This window comes from Corapipo altera, unplaced genomic scaffold, assembly GCF_003945725.1.
Source record: "Corapipo altera isolate COAL_440 unplaced genomic scaffold, ASM394572v1 77b, whole genome shotgun sequence".
NCBI lineage: Eukaryota > Metazoa > Chordata > Aves > Passeriformes > Pipridae > Corapipo > Corapipo altera.
The window spans coordinates 1,248,173-1,271,943 of record NW_020884933.1 but is presented as its reverse complement, the minus strand read 5'-3'; the positions used below and the strand labels follow the sequence as shown (position 1 = coordinate 1,271,943).

At 51.8% G+C, this 23,771-nt stretch overlaps 3 protein-coding genes across 3 annotated transcripts in view; 2 read left to right on the top strand and 1 right to left on the bottom strand.

The window, feature by feature from the left end:
* The window catches only part of CUNH6orf132 (chromosome unknown C6orf132 homolog), a 16,702-nt gene extending 4,255 nt beyond the window's left edge, over positions 1 to 12,447 (top strand). Inside the window, exons 2-5 of the mRNA XM_027659733.1 lie at positions 351 to 466; positions 5,866 to 5,941; positions 6,248 to 9,110; positions 9,457 to 12,447. Coding sequence (XP_027515534.1) covers positions 351 to 466; positions 5,866 to 5,941; positions 6,248 to 9,110; positions 9,457 to 9,562 — 3,161 coding nt within the window. The 3' untranslated portion in view covers positions 9,563 to 12,447. The remainder of the gene's footprint in view (positions 1 to 350; positions 467 to 5,865; positions 5,942 to 6,247; positions 9,111 to 9,456) is intronic.
* Positions 12,448 to 14,031: 1,584 nt separating this feature from the next.
* On the bottom strand, positions 14,032 to 20,125 carry WDR77 (WD repeat domain 77). Its single transcript, XM_027659735.1, has 10 exons — positions 19,913 to 20,125; positions 19,624 to 19,809; positions 18,836 to 18,977; positions 18,695 to 18,744; positions 17,697 to 17,767; positions 17,283 to 17,337; positions 16,945 to 17,016; positions 16,746 to 16,854; positions 16,279 to 16,347; positions 14,032 to 15,919 (listed from the first exon to the last, which is right to left on the bottom strand). The coding sequence occupies exons 1-10, from the start codon at positions 20,091 to 20,093 to the stop codon at positions 15,760 to 15,762; spliced, it is 1,095 nt and encodes a 364-aa protein (XP_027515536.1). The 5' UTR covers positions 20,094 to 20,125; the 3' UTR covers positions 14,032 to 15,759.
* An 87-nt stretch (positions 20,126 to 20,212) lies between these two features.
* Positions 20,213 to 23,771, top strand: ATP5PB (ATP synthase peripheral stalk-membrane subunit b). Its single transcript, XM_027659736.1, has 7 exons — positions 20,213 to 20,352; positions 20,442 to 20,487; positions 20,960 to 21,105; positions 21,235 to 21,398; positions 22,072 to 22,197; positions 22,708 to 22,887; positions 23,616 to 23,771. The coding sequence occupies exons 1-7, from the start codon at positions 20,325 to 20,327 to the stop codon at positions 23,685 to 23,687; spliced, it is 762 nt and encodes a 253-aa protein (XP_027515537.1). The 5' UTR covers positions 20,213 to 20,324; the 3' UTR covers positions 23,688 to 23,771.

Below are 23,771 nucleotides of genomic sequence, written 5' to 3'. Positions count from 1 at the left end.
CTGGGCTCACTCAGTTCCTGGGCTCACTCAGTTCCTGGGCTCACTCAATTCCTGGGCTCACTCAATTCCATCATCCAGAGCTCTGGGAGGACTCTCTGTGCCATGCAGGTGTGTGACAGGGTTGTCAGGGCCTGTCCTGCACACCTGGGACCTTTCTCCCTCTGTCTTCAACCCAACCCCCCTCAAAAAAAACCCCAAATTCTGCTCAGAATCTGGTGGGTTCTGCACGTTCCTGGGAGCTGATGCAGCAAATTCTTCAGAGCGCTTTTTAAAATCCAGTGCTGTCCAGCGCTGTTTGCCCTGTTTCCCAATCACAGTGCTGGCTGCTAACAGTCCTCTCTTCCCCTCAGGTGATGTGATCGAGGTGTATTACGGTGACAATCGCTTTGGGACAGTGACAGACTCTGGCACAGCAACACTTAAACCTCGTCCCAGGGTCCGGCCGCTGCTGACTTTCCTACCCCTGGTGAGTACCCAGCTCACTGCTGGGATTCATTGCAACACCGTGGTGGAACTGGTGCCCAGAACCAGCTGGGCTGGCTGCTGCTCTCATCTTCTACCCCAGGGGAGAGAATAAATGAAAAGCAAAACCACTCTGTAATAACACTGGAGAGGAGGGATTAAGAGGTGATGTGAGTTCAAGGCTCGTGTTGGACACAGGCGAGGTACTCGGGGGAGAGGCGTGAGCATCATCAGACTTGCATTTTCAATTAAAAAAAAAATTGCTGAGCATGTAGATGATAGATCAGGCTTGCACTGCAGTTTATCCAACCACTGCTGGCAGTATCTCTCCTGGAATCAGGCATCTTGCTGGAGACAGCAAGAGCAGAGCTGTGTCCTGTTGCAGCAGAGGAACAAGGAGATGATGCTCCAGGTGTGCAGGGGGTGATTTTTTTCAATCTCTGTATGAACAAACCCATTCCCTGAAGAGCTCCCAGTGCTCCAGCAGCAGCTGGATGCAGGGACTGGAGCAGCAAGGGGCCAACACAGCCAGACCAGAGGGCCTGGGGGTGGCTTTAACTCCAGAAACCACACTTGCTTGTGGCTGGCTTTGAGATTCCACTGCTGTGTGTGCTGAGCAAGCTCTCCTCCCCCATGCACCAGACCTTTCCAGGGGTCTTATTCCCTAAAGAGCACAGTGAGGAGCAGGATTCACAGAATCATGGAATGGTTTGGGCTGGAAGGAACCTAAAACCGCTAGACCAGGTTGCTCAGAGCGATTCTGGAGATGGCAGGAGCTGAATCTGAATTGATACCCTCAGTCAGTGGAGACAGGAGAACACTTCAAAGCCTTTGGTCTTGGTGGGGAGATCCTCTCTGAGAGCAAGGGATGGTTTTCCCTGTGCATCCCTGTCCTTCAGAGCAGCCATCACCTTCAGCAGAAAATGGTGATACAATCAGGTGTTCATGGGGTTGTGCTGGTGTTATCTGAAAAACGAAGCAGGAGGGGAGTTTATTTATTTATTTGAAAGCATAATTGGGAAGTTATGGGGTTACAAAGGGGTTGTTCCCTCTGTGATGCCTTGCAAAAGATTCCCAGCAGGTGAAAAACCTCATCTGGGATCCAGGACAAGTAACCATAGGACTGTGCCTGAAAAACTCCTCTCCAGCAGCACAGGTTTGGAGGTGTGACTATATCAGCATGATTTTTAGGTGCAGTTGGCCTTTTGCATTTTTTTAGAGCTTTCAAATGCTTTGCTAGTGGAAGTGTGTGTGGTAGAGGAATTAACAGCTGGAATGCCCCTGGGATAAATCCTGAGGGCTGTCACCCAAGCCTTGGTGCCCACAAGAGCACAGCCAACCCTGGGGCTCTTTTGTCCTTGTGAGGGTCCCTCACAAACCTGAGCTTCTCTTCTGACAGTGACAGGTTTAACTGAAGAAATTAGCAGGAATAAGCCATATTTTTAAGGACCAGCCTGTTCTGGGTGGTGTTTGCACTATTTTAACGAGGTTTGATTATGATTTGATCTGGCACAGACCACGTCCATACCTGCACTGGGCTGTTCTGCAGCTCCTGCCTTAACCCTTTCCTCCCACCCCCCCTCTGAGGAGCAACTCAGTGAGTCAGGAGGATGAACACACCCTGCCCTGCAGCTCCCTGTGCCTCTGCACCTGGCAGCTCTTCCCACGTGGAGCACTTTCCTTCCCTGTGGATCACCTTTGGCTGTCCCACTCCAAGGATTGCAGGAGGAGGGGGTCCCACCACATCCCCCTGACCTGCTGCCTTCCCCAGCACTGCATGTGCAGGCAGGGCTTTGGCATCCTGGGGGAATAAATTCCTCCAGCTAAACACCAAACTTCCCTGGCTCAGAAACAAGGAGTTCATTTCTGGAGGAATCTGGAGGAATCCTCGGCCTCCCTGAGAGCCCAGGGTGCTCAGCAGTTGTTATTTTGGGGTGGTCTTTTTAACAGGCAACCTCAAATCTTGTTCATTTAATGGGTGGGAAGAGTCCTGAGAGAGCAGGGACCACGAGGACAAGCAGGCTCCCTTCACTGGGTGGGAAAAAAATTCTCTTTTAAATTTAGAAAGATGGCATAAACTCATGGAACAAAGAAACTGTATCAACAAGGAAGAATTTATTCAGCATGCTGGGTCTTCCTCTCACCAAGTTTTCAGGGTGAAAGACCCCTTGGGTTTAAATCTCATGCATTTTATAGTTTTACAAAACCCCACCCTTTTTCAGATAAGTTTAATATATTCATTTTTGCCTAAAAAGGTTTCTTTTTCTCTGAAAAGGGGCTTTCCCTTCCTTCCAATTGGCGTCCTCTGTGAAAAATGATGGGTTTCCTTTGTTCTTAGCCCAGAGAGAAAAAGAAACCCCTATGTTCAGAATTTGCCAAGTGCCCCAGAAAGATTTTTAGTTTTAGGAACTTTATATTTAAAAAGACCCTGGTACCCAGTCCAGTTTGGAAGTTGGATACCTTGCAACTTCACATATAAAAACCCCTTATTTTATTTCTCATAACTGGGGACATCTTGCTGTGTTCCAAGGATGAAAAGTGATCCCTGGTGTTTCCAGTGAAAGCTCCCCCTGCACAAATCCGAGCCGGGTACCACGAACTGGAAATGCAGGTTCCTGGCCCAGCACCCTGAGCCTGCTCTGAATCAGCTGGAGGTTTGCAGGGCTGGTCACACCCCGAGCAAAGGCAGGGAACAATCTTCCCAGCCATCTCTGGAGACTCTGTCAGGGTACTGGGGATGCTTTCCATTTCAGGAGCCAGCTCATGACGTGGGGATGGGTGTTTTGTTTTTTTTTTTCAGAGAGATGCTGAGCGTTAGCAACTGCTAACAGAAGTTTTTGGTGTGAAACAGGCTTGCCCAGTTTGAAATGGCATGTCCAAAATTACCACTTCATTTATGAAGTGCAGACTGTTTCCTCCAGCTTTGCATAGCTCTCTTCCGACTGTCAGTCCCTTTCCACTCCTCTCCAAACATGTGATGCATATTCTGCTTTGAATTCAGTGCTCAGACATCTTTGTTGCCCTGTAAATGAGCAGGTATCCTCGGTGTGCTCTGGCAGCAATGGATTTCCATAGCAAATGGGAGCTGCTGGGGTTTTTTTTCTTTGTAGTTTTTGATATCTCATTACTCTGGACAGTGTCATTACTGGCTCTTGAAATACCTCTGTTGGCCTTGGCCTTCCCTCTGGGTTTCAGTTGAAGTTAAGGATCTTTCTTCTACCTTGTCCTGTATCTTTAGGACCAGTAAAGAGGTCTCAGATTTTATATATATAAAATATATAAGTCTCTATAAAAGATACATATATATGTATAAATATATATAAAAAGATAGATATATAGCTAGATATTAGATACAAGGCCCACCTAGCCTGGTGTTTTGCCACTTTTGCCACAGCAGACCTTGGCTTCTCCATCAGCAAAATGTTCTCTGATCCATCCTGCAATCCCAGGAATGTGAAATTCCCACTCAGTCACTCCTGGCTCACCAGTAGCTGGCTCATTCCCGTGTGGTTGTAGAGGATCTTTGGTCATCTGCAGGGTGATGGATGTGGCAAGTGAAATATGTGTATTTTCTTATTGTTTTGTCCAAAGCTGGAGCATTCCAGGGCTCTTCTGCAGGAGCCCAGGCTGCTGCTGTTAAATCAGCTCTGCCCATCAGGCATCTCCTGAGCTCTCCACAGCAGGGCTGTGTGAAACCTTAACGTGCTGTCTGAGCCTGGAAGGGGCTGGATGAATAAACTCAACTTGACCTTTGCTCAAGGAGACTTTGGAATCCCGTAGCAGCCTGATGTAAAAATGGTGATAGTGGCAGTGAAAGGCAAAGGGCAGGGGCTCAATCATTATCCAGGCTTTTGTGTGCAGGAAACCACTCAGGGAGAGGGGCAGGCTGATGGCAGGATAATGTTTCCTTTGTCAAGGGCTGTTAATCATGCAAACAGCTGCCTGAGGGGAGCAGGAGTGCAACAGGGTGGACCTGGAGCCTGGGAATGGGACGGGATGTCCCCAACCACTGCCTGTTTTGTCTTCGAGTTTCTGCTGCTCAGAGTGTCACTGCATGGAATCATAGACTATCCTGAGCTGGAAGGGACCCACAGGGATCATTGAGTCCAGCTCCTGACCCTGCACAGGACACCCCAAAATCCCACCCTGTCTCTGGGAAAGTTGTCCAAACACTCCTTGAGCTCTGGCAGCCTTGGGGCTGTGCCCACTGCCCCGGGGAGCCTGTTCAGTGCCCAACCACCCTCCAGGGGAAGAATCTTTCCCTGATATCCAATCTAACCCTGCTCTGACACAGCTCCAGCTGTTCCCTTGGGTCCTGTCACTGCTCACAGAGAGCAGAGATTGGAGCTGCCCCTTGTGAGGAGCTGCAGCCTCCAATGAGTCTCCCTTCAGTCTCTTCTCCAGCTGAACAGACCAAGTGACCTCAGCTGCTCCTCATATGGCCCCTTCAGACCCCACACCATTTTCGTGTCCCTGCTTTGGACACTCTAATAGTTTTATATCTTTGTAGCACCCAAAATTGTCCCCAGGACTCGGTCTCTCCCACTGCTGGTGTGTGACAGTCCAGCCACTGCCTCACTTGTGCCTGTGCCTGACCCAGCACCAGTCTGGGTTTGCACATGGGAGCATTAATGGACATTCCTGAGCCACTGCAGGTCCCTCAGAGCAGTCCCAGCAGTGAGTCACTGGGGGAAGGAGAGGCTTTCTGCTCCTGGCAGGTGTGTGAGGTGGAGCCCTGATCAGCTCTCGGGGTGAGTCAGCCTGCCTGGATCTCTCATGCTGGGTGGCTGTAATTACCCAAAGTGCCCTCACTGGAGGCATCCCCACAGATGTGTGGGCTGCTGAATTGCACAGTCCTGTGCCAGCTAAAGGCACTGCTGAGTTTTCAGCACGAATGTGAAGGGAGTAATTGAGAGTGGAACACAAACCACACAAGTAGCAGTTTTCCCCGGGGTGTTCAGATCTGCTGGTGCCAGTCTCCCAAAAAGCTGGAGGTCTGTCTGTGACTGCAGCGTGGGGCGTGTGTGTGGCTGTGGTGTGAGCTGGCAGTGCTTACTGGAGAGCAAGACCCACAGAACCCATGGGAGCTGTTCAATGTGCTTGGTACATGGATGGTGAGAAGCCAGTGCTGCTGCTGGTGGGCTGGGGAGCTCTGAGGTGGGATGTAAATAGCCATGCTCCTCTCCAGCCCCTCTGCACCTGACCACAGGGAACTGTGGCCATGGCTTGTGCAGCCTTCATCACTTGACTCACCTCTCAACAGCAGCTTCCACAGACACCTCCGTGTCTTGGGAAGATCCATCAGGCCCCTGTTTGTGTGGACAAATAACCAGCTGCTTGTCAGCCCTTCTCTCTGATACCCTGGGTGTAAAACTAACAGCTCTGGTTTTTTAACTCTTACAGAATGCCCAAGAATCCCATGGGGTGGCTGTGCCAACGCCCTCAGTGCCAGAAGACTTTGAGGAAAAAGCAGCTCTTGGTAAGGGATCTTCTCTGCAGAGTCCTGGCCAGCACAAAGTGCTCAGCAGGGCTGTGCCCTCGGGGCAGGAAGTGTGTGTGGCTGGAGCTCTGGAGCAGACAGTCTGCCCCTGAGAGTTCCCTGCCAAAATAGAGCCTACTATTAATTATTTTTTGAAGCCATTGGAAATGAATTAATTTCCAAAGGGTGAGGCATAGTGACCTTAAACAAGCTGAGCAAGAGGCTGGCTCTCTGGGGGGACCACTGGCCAAGGCAGTGCTGGTGGAGAAGGTGCTCACACCGCTGTGCTCTCGCTCTTTTTCCCAGGCTCTGGCTCCCGGATCAATGGCAACTACCGGATGTACAGCTCCGTGGGGGACCTGCGCCCACAGGCTCTGGAGGGGGATGACCTGGATGAAGACATCCCCCCACCACCATCAGTACCCCCACCGCCCCCTCCAACAGCACCGGCGCCTGTGCCACCCCCTCCTGCCTCGCCAGTCCCTCCACCCCCCGAAGTGCTGCCGCCACCGCCGCCTCCGCCACCCGAGCTGGTGCCACCCCCTCCTGCCGTGGCAGCTCCGCCACCTCCAGCCTCTGCCCTGTCCTCCCCCAGCACACCAGCTCCTCCAGACTTCATACCCCCAGCCCCACCGGGTGCCTCGCTGCTCATCCAGGACCCGGCGCCCTTCACCTCCGGCATCTCCAAGTGGAAATCCGAGACGGTGCTGAACACGAGGCAGGCGGACACCGAGGGGCCCCTCCGCCCTGCCGAGCCCGGGGTGCCCGCTGCCCCCAGCCCCAAGGAGAGCCTGCAGCCCAAGCACTGCCCCGAGCCCCACCTCACGTTCCCCAGGTCCTTCAAGGTGCCCCCGCCGGCCCCGGCCCGCTCCTCCTCCATCCCCGTGCAGGAGAACCAGCCGGTCCGGCAGGAGCCCTTCCCAAGGCAGCCGCACACCCGGCCCCCCCTCCCGCCCTGCTTCACCATCAGACCCGCGGCCAAGGCTCGTGGGGGGGGAGAAACTGAGCAAAGGAAACCTGCCACGAAGCCGGCTGTGCTGACCCCCCCGCCCCTGAGCCCCAAGCCGGGCCCAGGGCTCAGCCAAGGGGTGAGTCCCACCGGCCGCCGGTCCCCTCTGCCCGAGGCGGAGAAGACTCCCCCGCTGAAAACAACCGGGAGAGACTCCCCTCCAAAACCTGAGCCTCTCACTGCCAACGACCTGGATCTGCCCCCTCCAGACTACCCGACCTGCGAGGATGACTGGAAGGATGCCAACAACCTGAACCAGCTGCGGCACGAGCTGTCGGCCCTGCTGCGCTCCCCGCGCAGGGAGGAGAGGCCCATGGAGAAGCCCCCTGCTTCCCAGCCCATGGACAGCAGGACCAGCCGTGCTGGCAGCCGGGAGCCCGCTGTCAGTGAGCCCCAATCTGCTGGGAAGGACACGGGGTTATCTAAGGGAGGGGGCAGCGAGAAGAAGGAGGTCCCCAGCAGCCCCCCCAGCACCAACGGGGGCTCTCCCAGCACGACGGTCACTGCTTCAGAGAGCAGCCCTGCCACTCACACCCGCAGCGTGATGACGATCAGGAACGAGCTGGAGGCTGTGCTGTCCCTGAAGAAAGAGGGGAAACCTGCCCCAGGGCTCGGGGGCCAGAAGCAGGGCACTGAGAATGGCATCAGCACCCCACATGAGAGAAAGAGCCCCCCTGACCTAAAGAAGGGTCCCCCTGAAGCAGGTGACTCGCTGCTGCCAAAGCCAGTCCCGAGCCCGCTTCCAGCACCAGTGGCTGCTGTGGAGAAGGATGAGACAGATCATGAGGACCATCCCGCTTCTGCCACTGGCAAGGCCACAGAGGACTTGATCCCTGCTCCTGGGTCCCTCAACAGCAGCCTGAGACCCCCAGACCCACCTCAGGGACCAGCAAAGGAGCCCCCTGCTCCCACCTCCCCCTCGCCCCCCATCTCCTCCTCAGAGAGCCCGGCACCACAGCCCAGCACGGCCGTGTTCCAGTACAAAGTGCACCGGGCTGGGGCCAGCTCAGCCGAGCCTCCCCCTGCCCCAGGCTCAGCTGAGCCACCCAGCCCCGGGAGCTCGGCCAGGAGCCCCCCGGGCACCTCTGGAGCGGGGCAGGAGGAGGTGCTGATCCACCCGGTGACGGGGGAGCGGGTGGAGCGGGGTTCCCCCATGGCCCTGCTGTTGGCAGCCCGGCAGCGCGCCCAGCGGGGCCGCCAGGGCGGGGATGTGGGGTCTGCACTGCGGGCGAAGCCACCCCTGAAACTCAGCAGTGCCTCATCAGACACCACCTCCACCAGCTTCTTCCGCCACGAGTCCAAGCCCTACTCCTTCACCGTGGTGCCCCGGCCGTCTGCAGCAGGTTCAGCAGGGTCTGGATGGAGCAAACCTCCCTCCTTCTCCAGCTCCTCGGACCAGGGCCGGGATGTGCGGGCGGTGGGCGAAGCACAGCCCCCCGGCCTGCCCGGGCACCGACGAGCTGCTGCCTCCAGCCTGCTCCGGGGCCTCCTGGACTCAGGGCAGCCAAACCAGCCCAGCCCATCCCGCCACGCAGTGCCCAGGGAGGAGGAGAACGGGGAGACGGCGCTGGACTACGGGATTATCCCCCCACCCCCCGAATTCAGCAACGAGGCGGACGAGGGTCCCCTCCTGAGCCGGGAGGAGAACCGCAAGTGCCCCAGTTTCCCCGACTGCAGCCGGGGCACGGAGGAGCCACGGTACTTCAGGTGGCCTGGCTACGGGGGCCGCTACGGGGGCAACCACGAGGCGCCAGCCCCGCTGCCCTCGGAGAAGAGCCGGAGGAACGGCGACTTGACGCCCCAGTTCCCGGATTACAGCAGCTCCAGCGGCTACTCCGGCCGCGATCCGAACCCCCGCCCGCTGATCAAGAAGCGCCTGTACGTGTCCGAGCCCGACAGCTCCTACCCCCGGGCAGCCGCAGCCCCCCGGGCCACGGGCACCCTCTCCTCCTACGGCCCCGGGGGGTTCAGCGCCGTGGGTGGGGAGGGGTCCCGCCGCCTGGGCCCTGCCCTCAGGAACGGCCCCTCGGGGGTGCAGGGCAGGCGCCCGTCCGTGGATGCTGCTGGGAAAGCCGCGGTGTACGGGAGCGCCGGGGCCGACGCCAAGTACAAGGGGCAGAACGGGGATTTCTCGCCCGCCGGCGTGCTGGCAGCCAGCAGGTACGTGTGTCCCCCTCAGCTGACCCTTCCCTGTCCTCGGTGTCCCTTGGATTTGGCTCCAGAGAAGTCGTTGCCCCTTGGCTCATGCGCTCGCTGCCAGCTGGGATCTCCTCCCGCCACCTCACAACTGTCCATGGCTCCTCTCTAGTCCCAGCTGTGACCTTGCTCCCAGATGGTCCCAGTGGGTGCCCATCTCCCCCTCCTCCCTACATCACTGGCTGGAGACACGAAGCCACAAAAATCACCCTGCTCCCCTAGAACAAGAATAAAATACATAATCGCAATCCTGACTAAAACCAAAGGTTTTCCTTGGCTTTCAGTGACTTTCCCTCTGTTTTCCCTGCAGACCTGCCCACGGCAGCCCCCAGTACGGCGGACCCACCAACACCTTCACGGTCAGGCCCGGGACACGCCAGCCCATCTCCTACGCCTACCAGAGCAGCCACCGGTAGGCTCGTGCCCAGGGCTGCTCTGCCACCTGCACCCGGCTGGGAAGGGAGGAGAAGGTGCCTGGCATGGTCCTTTCCTTCTCCATGGGCCCCAGGGACGGTCCCAACCCAGCCAGCAAACGTGCTGCTTGAAACTGCTGCTGGAGAAGGTGGGGGATGACCCTGGGGCTCAGACTTTTGTCTCAAAAGACTGTCATGGAGAGTAAGTTACTGCAGACAGGCCGCTGCTTTATTACCTGAGCAAACGTGGTTTGCCTTTTTCCCCATTTTCCCCTTGGATTATTTTCAGAATTGCAGCCTGATAGGTTGTCTAAGAAAGCCAAAGAGCGTCCTTAGTTCTCTTTGAAGAGCATCAACACTGGAGAAGTTGGTTTGGGATTGGTTTTTTTTTGAGTTGGTTTAACTCCAATGTGCTTGGGAGTAGGGAGAAACCAACTGGGAGATGTGCATTATGGAAGCAAGCCAGTGTATAGCTCAGGGTAGGGGGATTAAAATAAGAGTGTGAGGCCAATGGGATAGAAAGAGAGTTTAGGATGTCCAGATCCTGACCTCTTCCATCCCCACCTCCTTCAACAGCCTGGAGCAAATCAATTATGCTGATGCCTTAAAACAGCTCCTGGCTGTCAGGGCCTGTCCTCCTCTTCCAGGGAGCAGCTTTGGGAGCAGGGGCCTTGCTTTGCTGTGCCTTTTGGTCACTGGAAATGTCTCTGTTGGCAATTATTCCTCGTGGAAGGAGACTGTGAGGCCTGGATGGACGGCTCTAAAGCCCTTTGGAGACTTAGGACGTGGAACAATCCTTCTTTTCTTTTCAGCTGGTGGGTGCCAGTGACTTGCCAAGGTGCTGTGCTGGTGGTGCTTCCCCTGAGGGGTCTCTTGGCACTTCGTACCCATGTAACCCCCACACCTAAAAGTTCAGCCACAGCATCCTTATAAACTGCTCTGCTTTAGTTTGCCCGATTTGGGGACTAAGAAGCCAAATTTCAGCGTGATGTAGGGTAGTTACAGTCCTTGTGTGGGGTGGCTGCAGTGACATCCCTGAGGGAGCTGGCTCCCACTGCTTCCATAGGTGCTGGATGTGCCTGTGCCTGCTTCCTGCTGCTGCCTCTGAAGGAGCTGGTTGTGGCTGTGCAGAGGGTGGGAGATACAAGAAGCCTTAAACATAAAAGGTATTTTATACTCCAGAGCGAGCAGTGCGGTCTCACAATAGCTGACCAAAGCTTTGAATAACCAGCTTCCTGAAACTAGAAATAAAAGCTCTTCCTCGTAGGTAAACTTGCTGAAAATCTCTGTAAGATAACTGTAAAAACTTGTAGAGAATGTTGTCTAATCACTGACAAACTAAAAGCACTTTGAGACATTAGTCTATTTTTATGGAAAGCACTTTCTATTTTCAATGCTATAAATTAGTTCCACTCCAGCTTATCCTGCCTGGCACACACCTCTACATGTGCCTGTAAGCAGATTTTGCTCTACAATTCAACTGGAATTCAGTGATAAATATTCCTTCATGGTGGAATTCTCAAAAGTTATCTTGATATTCATGTCCTGTCATTGGCATTCTATGTTATTTCCAGTTTTACCCAGTGATTTAACAGCCCTTTCAGATACTGCAGCAGCTTCAAAGTATTCTGAACTTTACTTTGCTGTGAATAAAATGAAAATGCAAATACCATAATCAGTCTAATAGCTAATTTAAAGGGCATTTTATGCCAGTAAGTCGCAGTGACTTGGAAGATTTCCAATGCTCACCGCAGCCAACATTGAAATAATTGGCTTTAAATATCTGGGTGTTGGTTTAAAAAAAAAATGTTTATGGAGAAAAGAGATTCTGGAGTAACTCTGTGGATATTGAAGTGTGTCAGGTGTCATGTGGAATAACCCCCACCCCAAAACATGGAAGTTTCTCCATGCAAGGAGTATCTTGAGGATTCTTAATGATCTGTGGAAGTAAAACTGTGGCTTGAGTGGCTTCAGGGTCATGTTTTGGTACTGGACGAAGCTTCACCAGTTAAACTTGAAAGAAAACAAAGAAGCTTCTCTGATAATATTGCAACCTAATTTTTTTCTTCCTGATAATTTATTATTTTGAAAAAAGTACAACTGCAAGTTAGTTCTCAAAAGCAGTTTTAAATTTAAAGGCTCGTTGGGAGATTTTGGGCCTCCAAGATTGATTTTTGCCCACTGTAGGTCTGGAGAAGTGTGGGGGGTGTGCACTTTTCCACCTCATGAATTCTAAATTTGAGCATATCCTCAAGTTTTTAGAGCAAAATGTGACACTCCAATGTCACATTTACTATTTCAACCCAGACACACAATTCAGATGGAGTTGTTAGATGATGTCACAGAGCATGGAGTGTCTCATTCCTAGCAGACATATTTGTATAAATTAACTATTAGAAGCATGATAATGTAAACCAGCCTTATAAATCAGCCATTATTCATTCCAGAACACCCATTCTGGGAATGCACAGTGGACTGAGCTGTCACTAACTCAGGCTGGACTCTGCTCCCAGTTGTAAAACTGGTTAGCACACGTTTTAAGCAGTGGAACTCTCCTATTCTTCAGACACTTTGGGCTATCCCTGCTTCTTTTGAATGCATTTTCAATGCATTCGGCATTCTAGTGTTTCAGTAACAACCAGGACATTTCTGTCGGGCCGTTGGGAACTGTGTGACAAAGGAGCCACTGTCAGAGCTGTTGGCAGCCACAGCACTTGGGGACAAAGGGAAGTCTCTGATGAAGAGCGAGGGCTGCAGGGACGGGGAAGAGCTCCCCCTTCCTGGGGCAGGTGACTCTGTCAGGTACGTGGATAAACTGTACTCGGATTTCTGTCCCTGCTCCTCCCCAGCTGGTTCCCTGTGTAAATTCAGCAACAGGAGATGAAGAAGCAAAAAACCCTAAGGGGTAGTAATGGAGCAAAGTGCCTCACAGCCCAGGCAGTGCTGAGAGCAACCCTGAAGCCTGGCAGTGGAATTACTCTCACTTCAACCCTCTCTGATGCAGTTTGGTCATTTGAGTCATGATACAACTGAAATTATCCCCTGCAGCTGCCTCTTCCCCAAAAGCACCAGCTAATGGAGTATAACAGAGCTTTAGTTGTAAAGTGTTGAACAAAGTCTCTTATTTATGAGTGCCATTGAACACCAACCTTCTTGCATTAAATATTTCTGGACGTGTTGTTTTATCACACGTGTGGTCTGACTTTTTTTCAGCGTTGTTTTAAGTGGGGTGTGTGCTGTAAGATTGAGATCTTTGCACGTCAGATTAAAAGGACAGGAAAACATAGCTCAGCAACAATTTGAATTCCAGCTTAGCCAGGGCTTGGTCCAATTTCTCCTGAGCAGCTGATATAACCCCTGTGGCCATTTTGGTGTTTTTAGAAGCCCAGCCAAGGCATGAATGGGCAGCTAAGCCCCAGGAGCCCTGTCACTCACATCCAGCTGGCTGGGCAGGCTGGCAGAGAGAGGAGCTTGTGCAGCTTCTATAAATAGTTCTTAGGTTTGAGCTTTTCATTAGGAACGAAACTCACATACTTGTAACAAGTCCCAACTGGAATGTTGTGCTTCAAATTGAAAGCACGGTGAGCAAGGCAAGCAGCAACACAAAGGCTCGTCTTCAGAGTGTGGCTTGTTCCCTCCACTCCTCAAAATTAAACTTATTTGCATGCTCCTCTCTTTCATCCAGCCCTGGCTGCAGAGCCAGGCTCCCCCTGAAGTGTGCCATGTGTACATTGAAGCCTTTACTTGAGCCACAACCTATTTACATGAGCATCCCCAGACCTGACAGAGTGCAGGGACAGCTGAGCAAACCCCAAACCCCAGAGAATTCCCTCTAATTCCTTTGCAGAAAGCTGCAAAGTCTACAGGGACTGATGTGGGATTGCTGGTGTTTGTGCCCTGCTGTCTCAGTGTCCATGTGCCTGTTTACTCCAGCCTTGCTCCCAGCAGTACAATCAGCTCCAAGCCAAGCTGCACAACAGGAGTGACTCTTCAACTGTTGCTCTTCTGTGCCTTTCTTATGATAGTGAAAAAACCCAAATATAAATGGTAAAAAAACCTAAAAGGAGATACTCTTTAATGCAATGTGCAGAGTTAGGGAGGTGCTGCCTCACCCCTTGTCGAGGGCAGCTGCTGCCATCCTGTGGCACAACAAACATCTGCCAGCTGCTAAAAGCACTTACTTTCTTTTGGTCTTTAATTCTAAATCCAGAATTAATATATCAGGAATGACCTGCTGTCCATATAGATTTCACCATCCACCATGGTTCTTTTTTGCTGTGTTTTGCTTATGTGTGGCAATAGGAGGAACTGGATGTTTGACATTTAAAACTTTTCTGTTTAGCTGTGCACAGTGGAAACCCAAGGCAGAGTTTTGGGAAGAAAAGCTTCCTGAAAACATGCAGGGCACAGAGCCTGCCTTGACCTAGTGCTGAAGAATTGTAGTACCCTGGCATTAAACAGGAATACAGTGATCATTTATTTGAGAACAGTTTTAATATCAGGGACTGAAACCACAACTTCAACAGTGTGAATGATCTCAGCTGGCTCTTCAGTGCTACAGAACTGGCCCAGTGAAACTTTAAACCCAGTTACAAATGAAAACTATGATTTATTTAAAAACCATCTTCCAAGACAACTTTTTCAGAACCAGCACAAGACCTGTTTCAGTACAGCATCAGAGGTCCCCAACAGGGGACTTTGTGGTTCAAAGGGGATTTTTTTGAGGAAATGTGTCAGTTTTTATCATCATTTACCTTTTCCTTTGTCATACACTGCTCTAGAACAGGAGGTTTGCTCTGTAAACACCTGTATGACATGGGAGTTAAAGAAGCAGCAGGTGAGGTTTACAAAGACTGTGAGAAAAGTCCAGAGCCTGGGAAAGCTTAGTCTGCCTAAAAATTAAGTGTGGGCTTTGCACAACTAAACCTATGTGTATGCAGGGATAAACACTGGAAGCAGTGTACATTTAAGTGTTGCTATCATGCTAAAGAACCAGTGGTAACATTCATTTCAACAGTATTTTTGTTCCATTAGTCAGGACTTGCTTAATTCTGTCTAGGAGATACTAGGCCAGACCAAGCCATATCTAGAGCAGCAGCAATTCATGCAGAGCAATGACTTTTTTTTTTCAGTTAAATATGTTCCAGGGAAACAGTTTAGTTAGAAATGGATGTGATATATGACAAAAAAACACCTCTAGGGATTATGTGGAGTCTGTTTTGGGGATTATGGGAGTGTTCTGTCCCCTCAGTCGCTGGCACAAAAGTCACTCATCACAAGTGCACGAGGAGTCTGGTTTATCACTAAGCAGAGCCTGTTACAGGAGCAAGCAAATGACAACTGAAGTCCTTAGTCCAGTTTTTCCCTCACAGAAACCTTTTGTTCACAGGTCTTATCTTTGAGTAAGTCGCCTTCAGCCCAGAGGAGATGAAATATGGTGTCAAACAGCACAGCAACTGCTCACTTCTGGCTTTCAGTCCCTTTAACTGGCCCTGGAGCTGAGCATCACAGGTCCCAGGATTTCAGCACCATCACAAAGGTGTTTAATTACAGGGCTACAGCTGGGAGCCTCATTTTACAGTGTACAGGACTCCTCACACCAAGCACAGGTGTTGACACCAGTGCACAAGCAGTGCTCAGCACAGGATCCACACTGGTACTGAAGCCCAATGCTCTAAACCAAGGGCTGCATTAAGGACAACACTGGAACCCTTCTAGTCTTTGAATTAGAACATGTCTTCCCATTCCACTGGAAGAATTAAATTTCAGAGCAAAGAACTTTGCTCAAGGGCAAGGCTCTCACACCCACCTGAGAGGAGGTGTTTGTTAACCTCCTCAGAAAATGTTTCTGTTAATGCCATGGGTGGTTTGGAGAACTGAGGGAGGATTCAAGTCTCTTTGACTTAGTTTATTTTTCATTACACCTAATTCCCCATCTCTCCAAGTCTCCTCTGTACCTGAAGCAAATATTTTTTTTCCTCTGGGTAAAACTGAAGTCATATTACAGAAGCACTCCTGAGGAGAGGGCAAAGCTTGGTTTGTAACTAACTCTGGCCTAATTCAAAATTACTACAGGAACCTTCTGAGCCACAAGCCTCAAGGCAGACAACAGACCATCCCCGCTCAGGTTCACACACACCTTTGACTTCAGCAGAATCAAAGTGATGCCAGGAAGGAACTTGGACCATGAGTTTATAAAACTATTCTTTTACACAGTTGACTCCAGAAGCTTCACCAGTTGGTACAGGGACAGTGTGATGTAAAACCTGATGATCCCATCCAACTGTAGTGAGCAAGGCATCGTCTGAAGGAGACCAGGATAAGCCTTTAACAAAGTCTCGATGAGAACGGTTTCTGAACCTGGAAAACACCAACATTCCATTAGCCAGGAAACACTGAGAGTTTATGGGCTTCTGCAATTCCTAACTGCTAGGGTTGGGTTTTTTTGGATGATGCTCCCCCATTTAGGAATATTTTCACCTCCAGGCTGCCCAGAGAGGTTGTGGACTCCCCATTCCTGGAAGTGTTCAAGGCCAGGTTGGACAGGGCTTGGAGCAACCTGGGCTAGTGGAAGGTGTCCCTGCCCATGGCAGGGGTAGAATGAGGTGATTTTTAAGGTCCCTTCCAACCCAAATCACTCTGGGATTCTACAGATAAATAATTAACTTGAGAAGACAGTAAGACAGCCACAAGAGTGAACATGTTCTGCCTGTACTTACACCTCTGAGAGGTCTGAGTCAAGAACAGCAACTGAACAGTCTTCACTGATTGAAGCCAGTAAGGGTGAACTGGAGGACAGAGATGAAATCATGCTTAGAACAGTCAAATACACGAGTTGTTAGGGATAAACTTATGAAAAGTAGGATTCCTGGTGATCCTCACCCAGGTACAGTGAATTAAGAGGCACAAAATCTTACAAAAATATTTTCATCATTGTTTGGCAGCTTGTCAGTGCACTGAGAATATTTTAGTAGAGTCAGAAAACAAGTGATCCTTCTCTAATCAGAGGTGGCTGTAATTAGAAAGATCCCCACAGCGAGATGTGGTTTGGTTTACTCTATTCTTTGTTACAATCTTCTTGATAAGAAGACAACTAGTACTTTCTTTTTTGTTTTACCCCCCCAAAAATAATCAGGTTTTCCAGGGGATGCAGTCACATGTTCTCCAGCAGTGGATCAGACTGTACCTGTGTGCAGAGAATGCAAAGCCCGTGATGCTCCGGGCGTGCACGGTGGCACTGAGGGCAGAGTCAGGATTCTTTGTGTCTACTAGTGCAACTGTTCCACTTTCATCACCTTGAGCAGAGGGAGAAGGAAGTTATGAGCAAAATGGTCACTGTGAAAACAAAAGAGCTTGACCTGCCTGGTGAAAGGGAAGGTTCTTACCCAAAACAAAGATGTCACTTTTCTGTGGATGCCACATGATTGAGGTAGGGAGGTAATTACAGGCACTGCAAACTGCAAGGGAAGAAATTGGGATGAGTGTGGAAAGAGTCAGAATAAGAATATCTTTGTCCTATCTCATTTAGCACTTCTACAGCACTAAGACAAGTATTTTAAGCTTATCATACTTCTGTGACAGTGTTAGACCTCCTTAGGTTTTAACAGGCTTTTCTAGGATCACATCACTAGATTGGGAGTTAGACACAGAAGTCAGGTATAAAATAATTTATTTCTTCCAACACAAGCTCATGCACAAGCAGTGAGTGTGTACAGAGACATACCAATTCGGGTAGCTGGTTTAGGGCATCTGGTGTCCCAGAGTAAAGTTCTGTTGTCCTATAAATCCAAAGGGAATAAAAAGGGTTTTACAATGTCTTTGTGGCATAAACTCACATTCACTACAGAACTGCTGCTGATCTCCAGTCAAAACCACCCCCTCCTCTTCCTTTGGGTTAAAATGATGCTGCCATTAACTGTAGCCTTCAATCACACCCAGGACAGAACTAGGAGCTCCCAAAATTCAATACAGACCTGTGGAATCAGCTTGGTAAGCTGATTATCAAACTGGAATACTCTACTAACTCAGGTATGCAGCTTGTAACACAAGAGGTAATTTCTAAGTGCATTGAACTGTAAATAACTAAAATTAAATCTCGTTTTTATCAGGGAGATTTAGACAACAGAGTGAGCTTTACCTCAGCACAGGACAGGAACACAGTGTCCTTACCAGGACAGGAAGCCACACATGTCACTGCTGCCGAGTGAGCTACCAAAGCACAAAAGGATAAAGAGCCTCAGAGATTGTATCCAACTTTCCTGTGTATTCCCAAGGACCTCTGAAGGGTCAGCAGTGTAACTAAGAACAGTTTATGCCCAGACACCCAGCAACTTCCACTCAGCAACAGCCAACTGCTTCCTACCAAAGCAATGAGCTGCCAAACCCAACCACAGGTCCCTGTGACACAGCTGAGCTTGAGGGAACCTCTCCAGACAGGATCAAAGTGTGATGGAAGGGGGCTTGGAAAAATGAGGGAGAGGGACTTTTTCTATGGGCAGACAGTGACAGGACAAGGGGCAATGGTTTCAAGCTAACAGAGGGAAGGGTTAGATGTGATATATGGAAGAAATTCTTCCCTGTGAGGGTGGAGAGGCCCTGGCACAGGTTGCCCAGAGAAGCTGTGGCTGCACCTGGATCCCTGGAAGTGTCCCAGGCCAGGTTGGAGGGGGCTTGGAGCAACCTGGGCTAGTGGAAGGTGTCCCTACCCATCGCAGGGGGTGGAATGAGATGAGCTTTAAAGTCCCTTCCAACCCAAACCATCCTGTGATTCTATGATTCTGAAGTATGGTCTCTGCTGTTCCAGAGATGATGACACCAGCATCTCAAATGGACTGTTGTTCAAAACAAATATGGCTCAGGGGAAGAGATTTCAGTGCAGAAGAAATACTCTAAAATACACTTCAGGGATGCAAGGCAAACTAAACCTTACAGCATTTGTTCCGTGGGGAGAAATGAACAACAGACTACAAAATAAAACTATAGCAGAAACTTCACAGACTACCAAATATACAGTCACAGCCCTGAGTGAGGTTTGGCAGGTGGGAGGTCACTGGAGATGCTGCAGGAGGAAGCTCAGCCTGCAGCAGGAGGTGAGGGGCCAGGAGGAGCAGGGCAATGGGGTGGTTTGGAACTCACCTCTGTAGGAGTGCAGCACAGTCTGCTCTGGGATGTCCCAGACCTTCACACTGTGGACAAGAGCGAGCAGTCAGCACCCAGCACCAGCCCTGGGGCACTGGACACCAGGCTGGGGGCACTCACCAGGCTGGGGACACTCACCAGAAGTCCCTGCCCCCGCTGACAGCCTGGGTGCTGCCAGCCAGGACCGACACCGACGTGGCAATGTCATCATGCTCGTATTTACAGAACTTGTTCACGATGAGGGTCTCGTTCTCCTCCAGCTCCCACAGCTCCACGGCACCTGGGGGGTGTGGGGGGACACTCAGCTCAGTGAAAGGGGAAGGGATACCCACCTATGACACCCACTTCAGTGAAGGGAGGGCACACCCACTCCAGCGAAAGGGTAAGAGACACCCACTTCAGATAAGAGGAAGGGGACGCCCACTACAGTGAAAACATCTCCATGAGACAGGGAGAGGGTCACCCATCTCAGTGAACTGGGGATGTCACTCACTTCAGAGAAGGGGAAGGCAACACCCACCTCAATGAAGGGGAAGTGAGGGGACACCCAGCTCGGGGGAGGAGGGATGTCACCCACCTCAGTGAAGGCAGGGGCAAGTGATCAACCACCTCAGAGAAGGGGAAGGAGGGGACACCTCAATGAAGGGGAAGGGAACACCCATCATAGTGAAAAGGTAAGAAAAACCCACCCATGAGATGGGAAGAGGGTCACCCACCTCAGTGAAGGGGAGGGTGTCACCCACCTCAGTGAAGGGGAGGGTGTCACCCACCTCAGTGAAGGGAAGGGTGTCACCCACCTCTGCGAAGCAGGGATGTCACCCGCGTCCGTGGAGGGGCGGGTGACACCCACCTCAGCGGGAGAGGGGACACACCTCAGCAAAGGATGGGGAACAGGGGGGAAGGGGGGGGGAATCCCTGTTGCTTACCGGAGTCGGAGGCCACCAGGATGCCCCTGTCCGCCAGCCAGCACAGGTCGGCCACCCCCGCCTCCGTCTGCACGCCGGCCGTGCAGAACCCCTCGCTGGGGGCGCGCCGGGGGTCGGCGAACACCCACAGCGACCCGGCCCAGCAGCGCCCGTTCAGCCCGGACGCGCCGAGCAGCAGGGCCCCGTCTGCGGGAGAAAGACAACGAGAGACGCACCAAGGGAGCCGTGAGGGGACCGTCTGGGACACCCCGGACACCCCTCAGGCCGCTGCCTCCCCCCGCCCCGTTACCTGCGCGGTACCGCGCGCGCTCCAGGTGCCGCTCCATGCAGGCGGGCGCGTTGGGCGGGATGTTCCACTCGGGGCCGGCCGCGGGCGCGGGCTCGCCGTCTACGGGGGCCGGTGGAGCCGCCGCGTCCCCCGAGGGGGCCGTGGGGAGCTGCCGGAGCGGCGGGAGCGGCGGCTCCTCCATGGCGGGAGCGGCAGCGGAGCCGGCGGCGCCCCCCACACGTGTCTCCCGCCGCCGCCTCCTCTCGCGAGAGCGCCCGCCTCCCCGCCCTGCCTCTGAGCGCAACTCTCGCGAGAGTTCCTCCGCCGCCATCTCAGCGCTGGGGCGGCCGGGCGGTCACCGGGACGAGGGGTCGCGTCCCGCCGCTCTTCCCGCTGCTTTCCCGGGGATTCCCGCTGCTTTCCCGCTCCGGCCATGCTCTCCCGCCTCGTCCTCCGCGCCGGTGAGTGGCCGGGAGTGGCGGGCGGGGGGTTGGTGCTGTGTTTGGCCGGGCTCTGCCCTGACGCGCTCTGTGCCCTCTTGTCCCCCCAGCCCCCGCCGCGCTGAGGGCGCTGCCGCCGCCGCCCGTGGCCGTGGGGTGAGTACTGTGGGAGCCTCTCGGAAACCAGCCTCTGTTTGTGCTTAAACAACGTTATTCTGGGGGTTTGTCTTCATTTTTCTTATTAACGCTCTATGAGTGTAAAATAGGGACCTCTGGAGGTTATTTAGTCCCACCCACTTCCTGGAAGGAGGTGCGTCCAATAAACGGCAATTTCATCGAATCACAGAATAGTTTGGGTGGGCAGGGATTTTAAAGCTCATCTCATTCCACCCCCTGCCATGGGCAGGGACACCTTCCACTATCCAAGGCCCGTCCAACCTGACCTTGGATGCTTCCAAGGATGGGGCAGCCACAGCTTCTCTGGAGAATCTATTCTAGTGCCTCACCTGGTACCTGCTTATTTAATTGGAAATCTCTTTGAGCCTCATTTGAGAGTGGTTTTGGGGATTATTTGTGTCTGGTTTTTTTAATAAGAGCCATAATTGAAACTTTTTGTTGTTGTTTATAGTGTGCTGCACGCCACAAGACAAGTACACACAACTCAGCAGAGTTTGGCTCCTTTGCCACCTCTACCTGAGAAAGGAGGAGAAGTTCGTCATGGTTTGATCCCCGAGGAGTTTTTCCAGTTTCTCTACCCTAAAACAGGAGTCACAGGTTAATATAGGCTATTTTACTATTTACTAATACAGGTTTTAACTTTCCTACATTGCTTTTACCATTTTTAGTTATGTAGTTCTGTCCACAGACTTGTACAAATAATGCTGCTTTATTTTTTTTCTTTAGGGCCCTACATGCTGGGAACTGGCCTCGTGCTTTACCTCCTTTCCAAGGAAATCTATGTTGTTAACCACGAGACAGTGGCAGCTGCTTGTATATTGTCAGTCATCATTTATGCCATCAAGAAATTCGGGCCTGATGTGGCAGCTTTTGCTGACAAACTTAACGAGGTAACAAAAAACCCAGAATCTGACTTTGTAGTAGTTAATAAGGAGTGGTTTTGTTAAAGTATAAACGGCTTCAAACTGGCAGAGGGCAGGGATGGGTGGATATTAGGGAGAAGTGTGAGGGTGGGGAGGCCCTGGCACAGGTTGCCCAGAGAAGCTGTGGCTGCCCCTGGAGCCCTGGAAGTGACCAAGGCCAGGTTGGATGGGGCTTGGAGCAACCTGGGCTGGTGGAAGGTGTCCCTGCCCGTGGCAGGGAGTGGAATGAGATGAGCTTTAAGGTCCCTTTCAACCCAGCCCTTTCTGGGATTCTGTGATTTTGAACCCTAACTCTGCTTTGCCACCCTTGAACCTCAGCCCTGGCGCAGGGCAGTTCACACAGACATTTCTCAAATCTTATTAGAATAGAATCATAGAATCAGAGAATCGATTGGGTTGGGAAAGACCTCCGAGATCATCAAGTCCAACCCTTGGTCCAAATCCAGTCCATTTACTAGATCATGGCACTCAGTGCCACGTCCAGTCTGCGTTTAAAAATCTCCAGGGATGGTGAATCCACCACCTCTCTGGGCAGCCCATTCCAATGCCTGATTATTGCACCATTCCAGAAGTTAATTGCAGATTGTTTTCCTTCGGCCTGACTTTCATTCTGAAGGGTGTTTCTTGCTGCTTCTTCCAGGAGAAGATGGCCAAAGCTCTGGCTGTGAAGAACGAGGCCATCGAGGGTCTGCAGAAGGCCATTGAGGAGGAGAAGAAGGAGCAGTGGCGGGTTGAGGGCCGCTCTTACCTCTTTGATGCAAAGAGGGTACGTGGTGCCAGCTCTGGTGCCCTCCCCCCTGCAGCCTGCCCTGCCCAATCTGGGAGCCTCTTGTACTCCCAACAAGTTACAAACCGTTTGCTGTCTGTGTGTTGCACACAGGGCCACTTCCACCACCTGACCCAGAGACTCCAAAGGAGGGAGAAGGAGTTTTTATATTGCAGATAGTGACAGGACAAGGGGGAATGGCTTCAAACCGAGGGAACGGTTAGATTAGAGATTAGGAAGGAGGGTGGGGAGGCCCTGGCACAGGTTGCCCAGAGAAGCTGTGGCTGCCCCATCCCTGAAGTGTTCCAGGCCAGGTTGGACAGGGCTTGGAGCAACCTGGGCTAGTGGAAGGTGTCCCTGCTCATGGCAGGGGGGTAGAAGTGGATGATCTTTAAGGTGTCTTCCAGTCAAACCATTGTGTGATTCTGTCCCTTTTGCTACAGAACATGTTCTGCTGCTGCTTTGTGTTCTTGCCAGACATTAACCTCCTGCCTCCATCTGCTTGTGCAGAATAACGTTGCGATGCTGCTGGAAGCCAACTACCGGGAGAGGATGATGATGGTGTACAACGAGGTGAAGAAGAGGCTCGACTACCAAGTGGCCCTGCAGACCCTAAAGAGGCAGAAGGAACAGGATTACATGATTCAGTGGGTGGAGAAGAACGTTATTCAGAGCATCACACCCCAACAGGTATTTGCTGGATTTTATCTGCTTTACGTTTTAGTCTGTACAAAGATTTGCTACAAGGGATTCTCATTTAAGCCAGGAGATGATGGGTGTCCTTGGGTGACTTCCAAATGTGGCTGCAGCACATTCCTGCTGCTGAGGAAGAGCTAAGGAGCCCAGTTCCTGGGTACCAGGTGCTTATGTTGCTGAGATTTAAACTGGGATTGTGTGTAGCATTTGTTGCTGCAGCTCAGAGCTGAGCTGTGATGAGATGTGCAGCTCAGAGGGCAGGGGACTCAAAGTTCTCTGTGTAGGACCTTGGCAGATCAAGGTCTGCAGGTGGCCTCTGGGTGTCCTTGCTTTTAAGGAAAGACACAGAACAAAAAAATGAAAACATGTTCCCAGCACTGTGTGCTTTTGTTACCCAGAGCAGCTGTGGCTGCCCCATTCCTGGAAGTGTCCAAGGCCAGGTTGGACAGGACTTGGAGCAACCTGGGCCAGTGGAAGATGTCCCTGCCCACAGCAGGGATGGAACTGGATGAGCTTTAAGCTCCCTCTGAACCCAAACCATTCTGAGATTCCACGATTTCCATTCCTGCTTTAGTGCAGGTCCTTAGTTGGATGTAATCTCTGATTTCGTTACATCCCTTTAAATCTATAACTCAGGGGCGTGAAAAAGGATTATCTAAAATGCACTAAAATTCTGTTTTGCTTGACATGTCTGCTGACAGCTGTTTCCCCCTCTCTTGCAGCAGAAGGAGAGCATTGCCAAGTGCATCTTGGACCTGAAGGCGCTGTCCAAGGGTGCACATGCAGCAGTGTGACCCCGTCTGAGCCCACTGACACGTCTCAATACATTGCTGGTGGAAACTATGAGTCTAAACCATCATTAAACAAACCAACCCCAA

Bases quoted from the DNA above. Each gene is read 5' to 3' on its own strand.
- WDR77 (XM_027659735.1), bottom strand. From the start codon at position 20,093: ATGGAGGAGCCGCCGCTCCCGCCGCTCCGGCAGCTCCCCACGGCCCCC. The intron at 17,338-17,696 runs GTAAAGCTCACT...TTGGATTTATAG, and splicing joins TGTTCCTGTCCTGTGCTGAG to GACAACAGAACTTTACTCTG. The intron at 16,855-16,944 runs GTAAGAACCTTC...CCTCTGCTCAAG, and splicing joins AAGTGACATCTTTGTTTTGG to GTGATGAAAGTGGAACAGTT.
- ATP5PB (XM_027659736.1), top strand. From the start codon at position 20,325: ATGCTCTCCCGCCTCGTCCTCCGCGCCG. The intron at 20,353-20,441 runs GTGAGTGGCCGG...TTGTCCCCCCAG, and splicing joins CCGCCTCGTCCTCCGCGCCG to CCCCCGCCGCGCTGAGGGCG. The intron at 21,399-22,071 runs GTAACAAAAAAC...TGCTTCTTCCAG, and splicing joins TTGCTGACAAACTTAACGAG to GAGAAGATGGCCAAAGCTCT.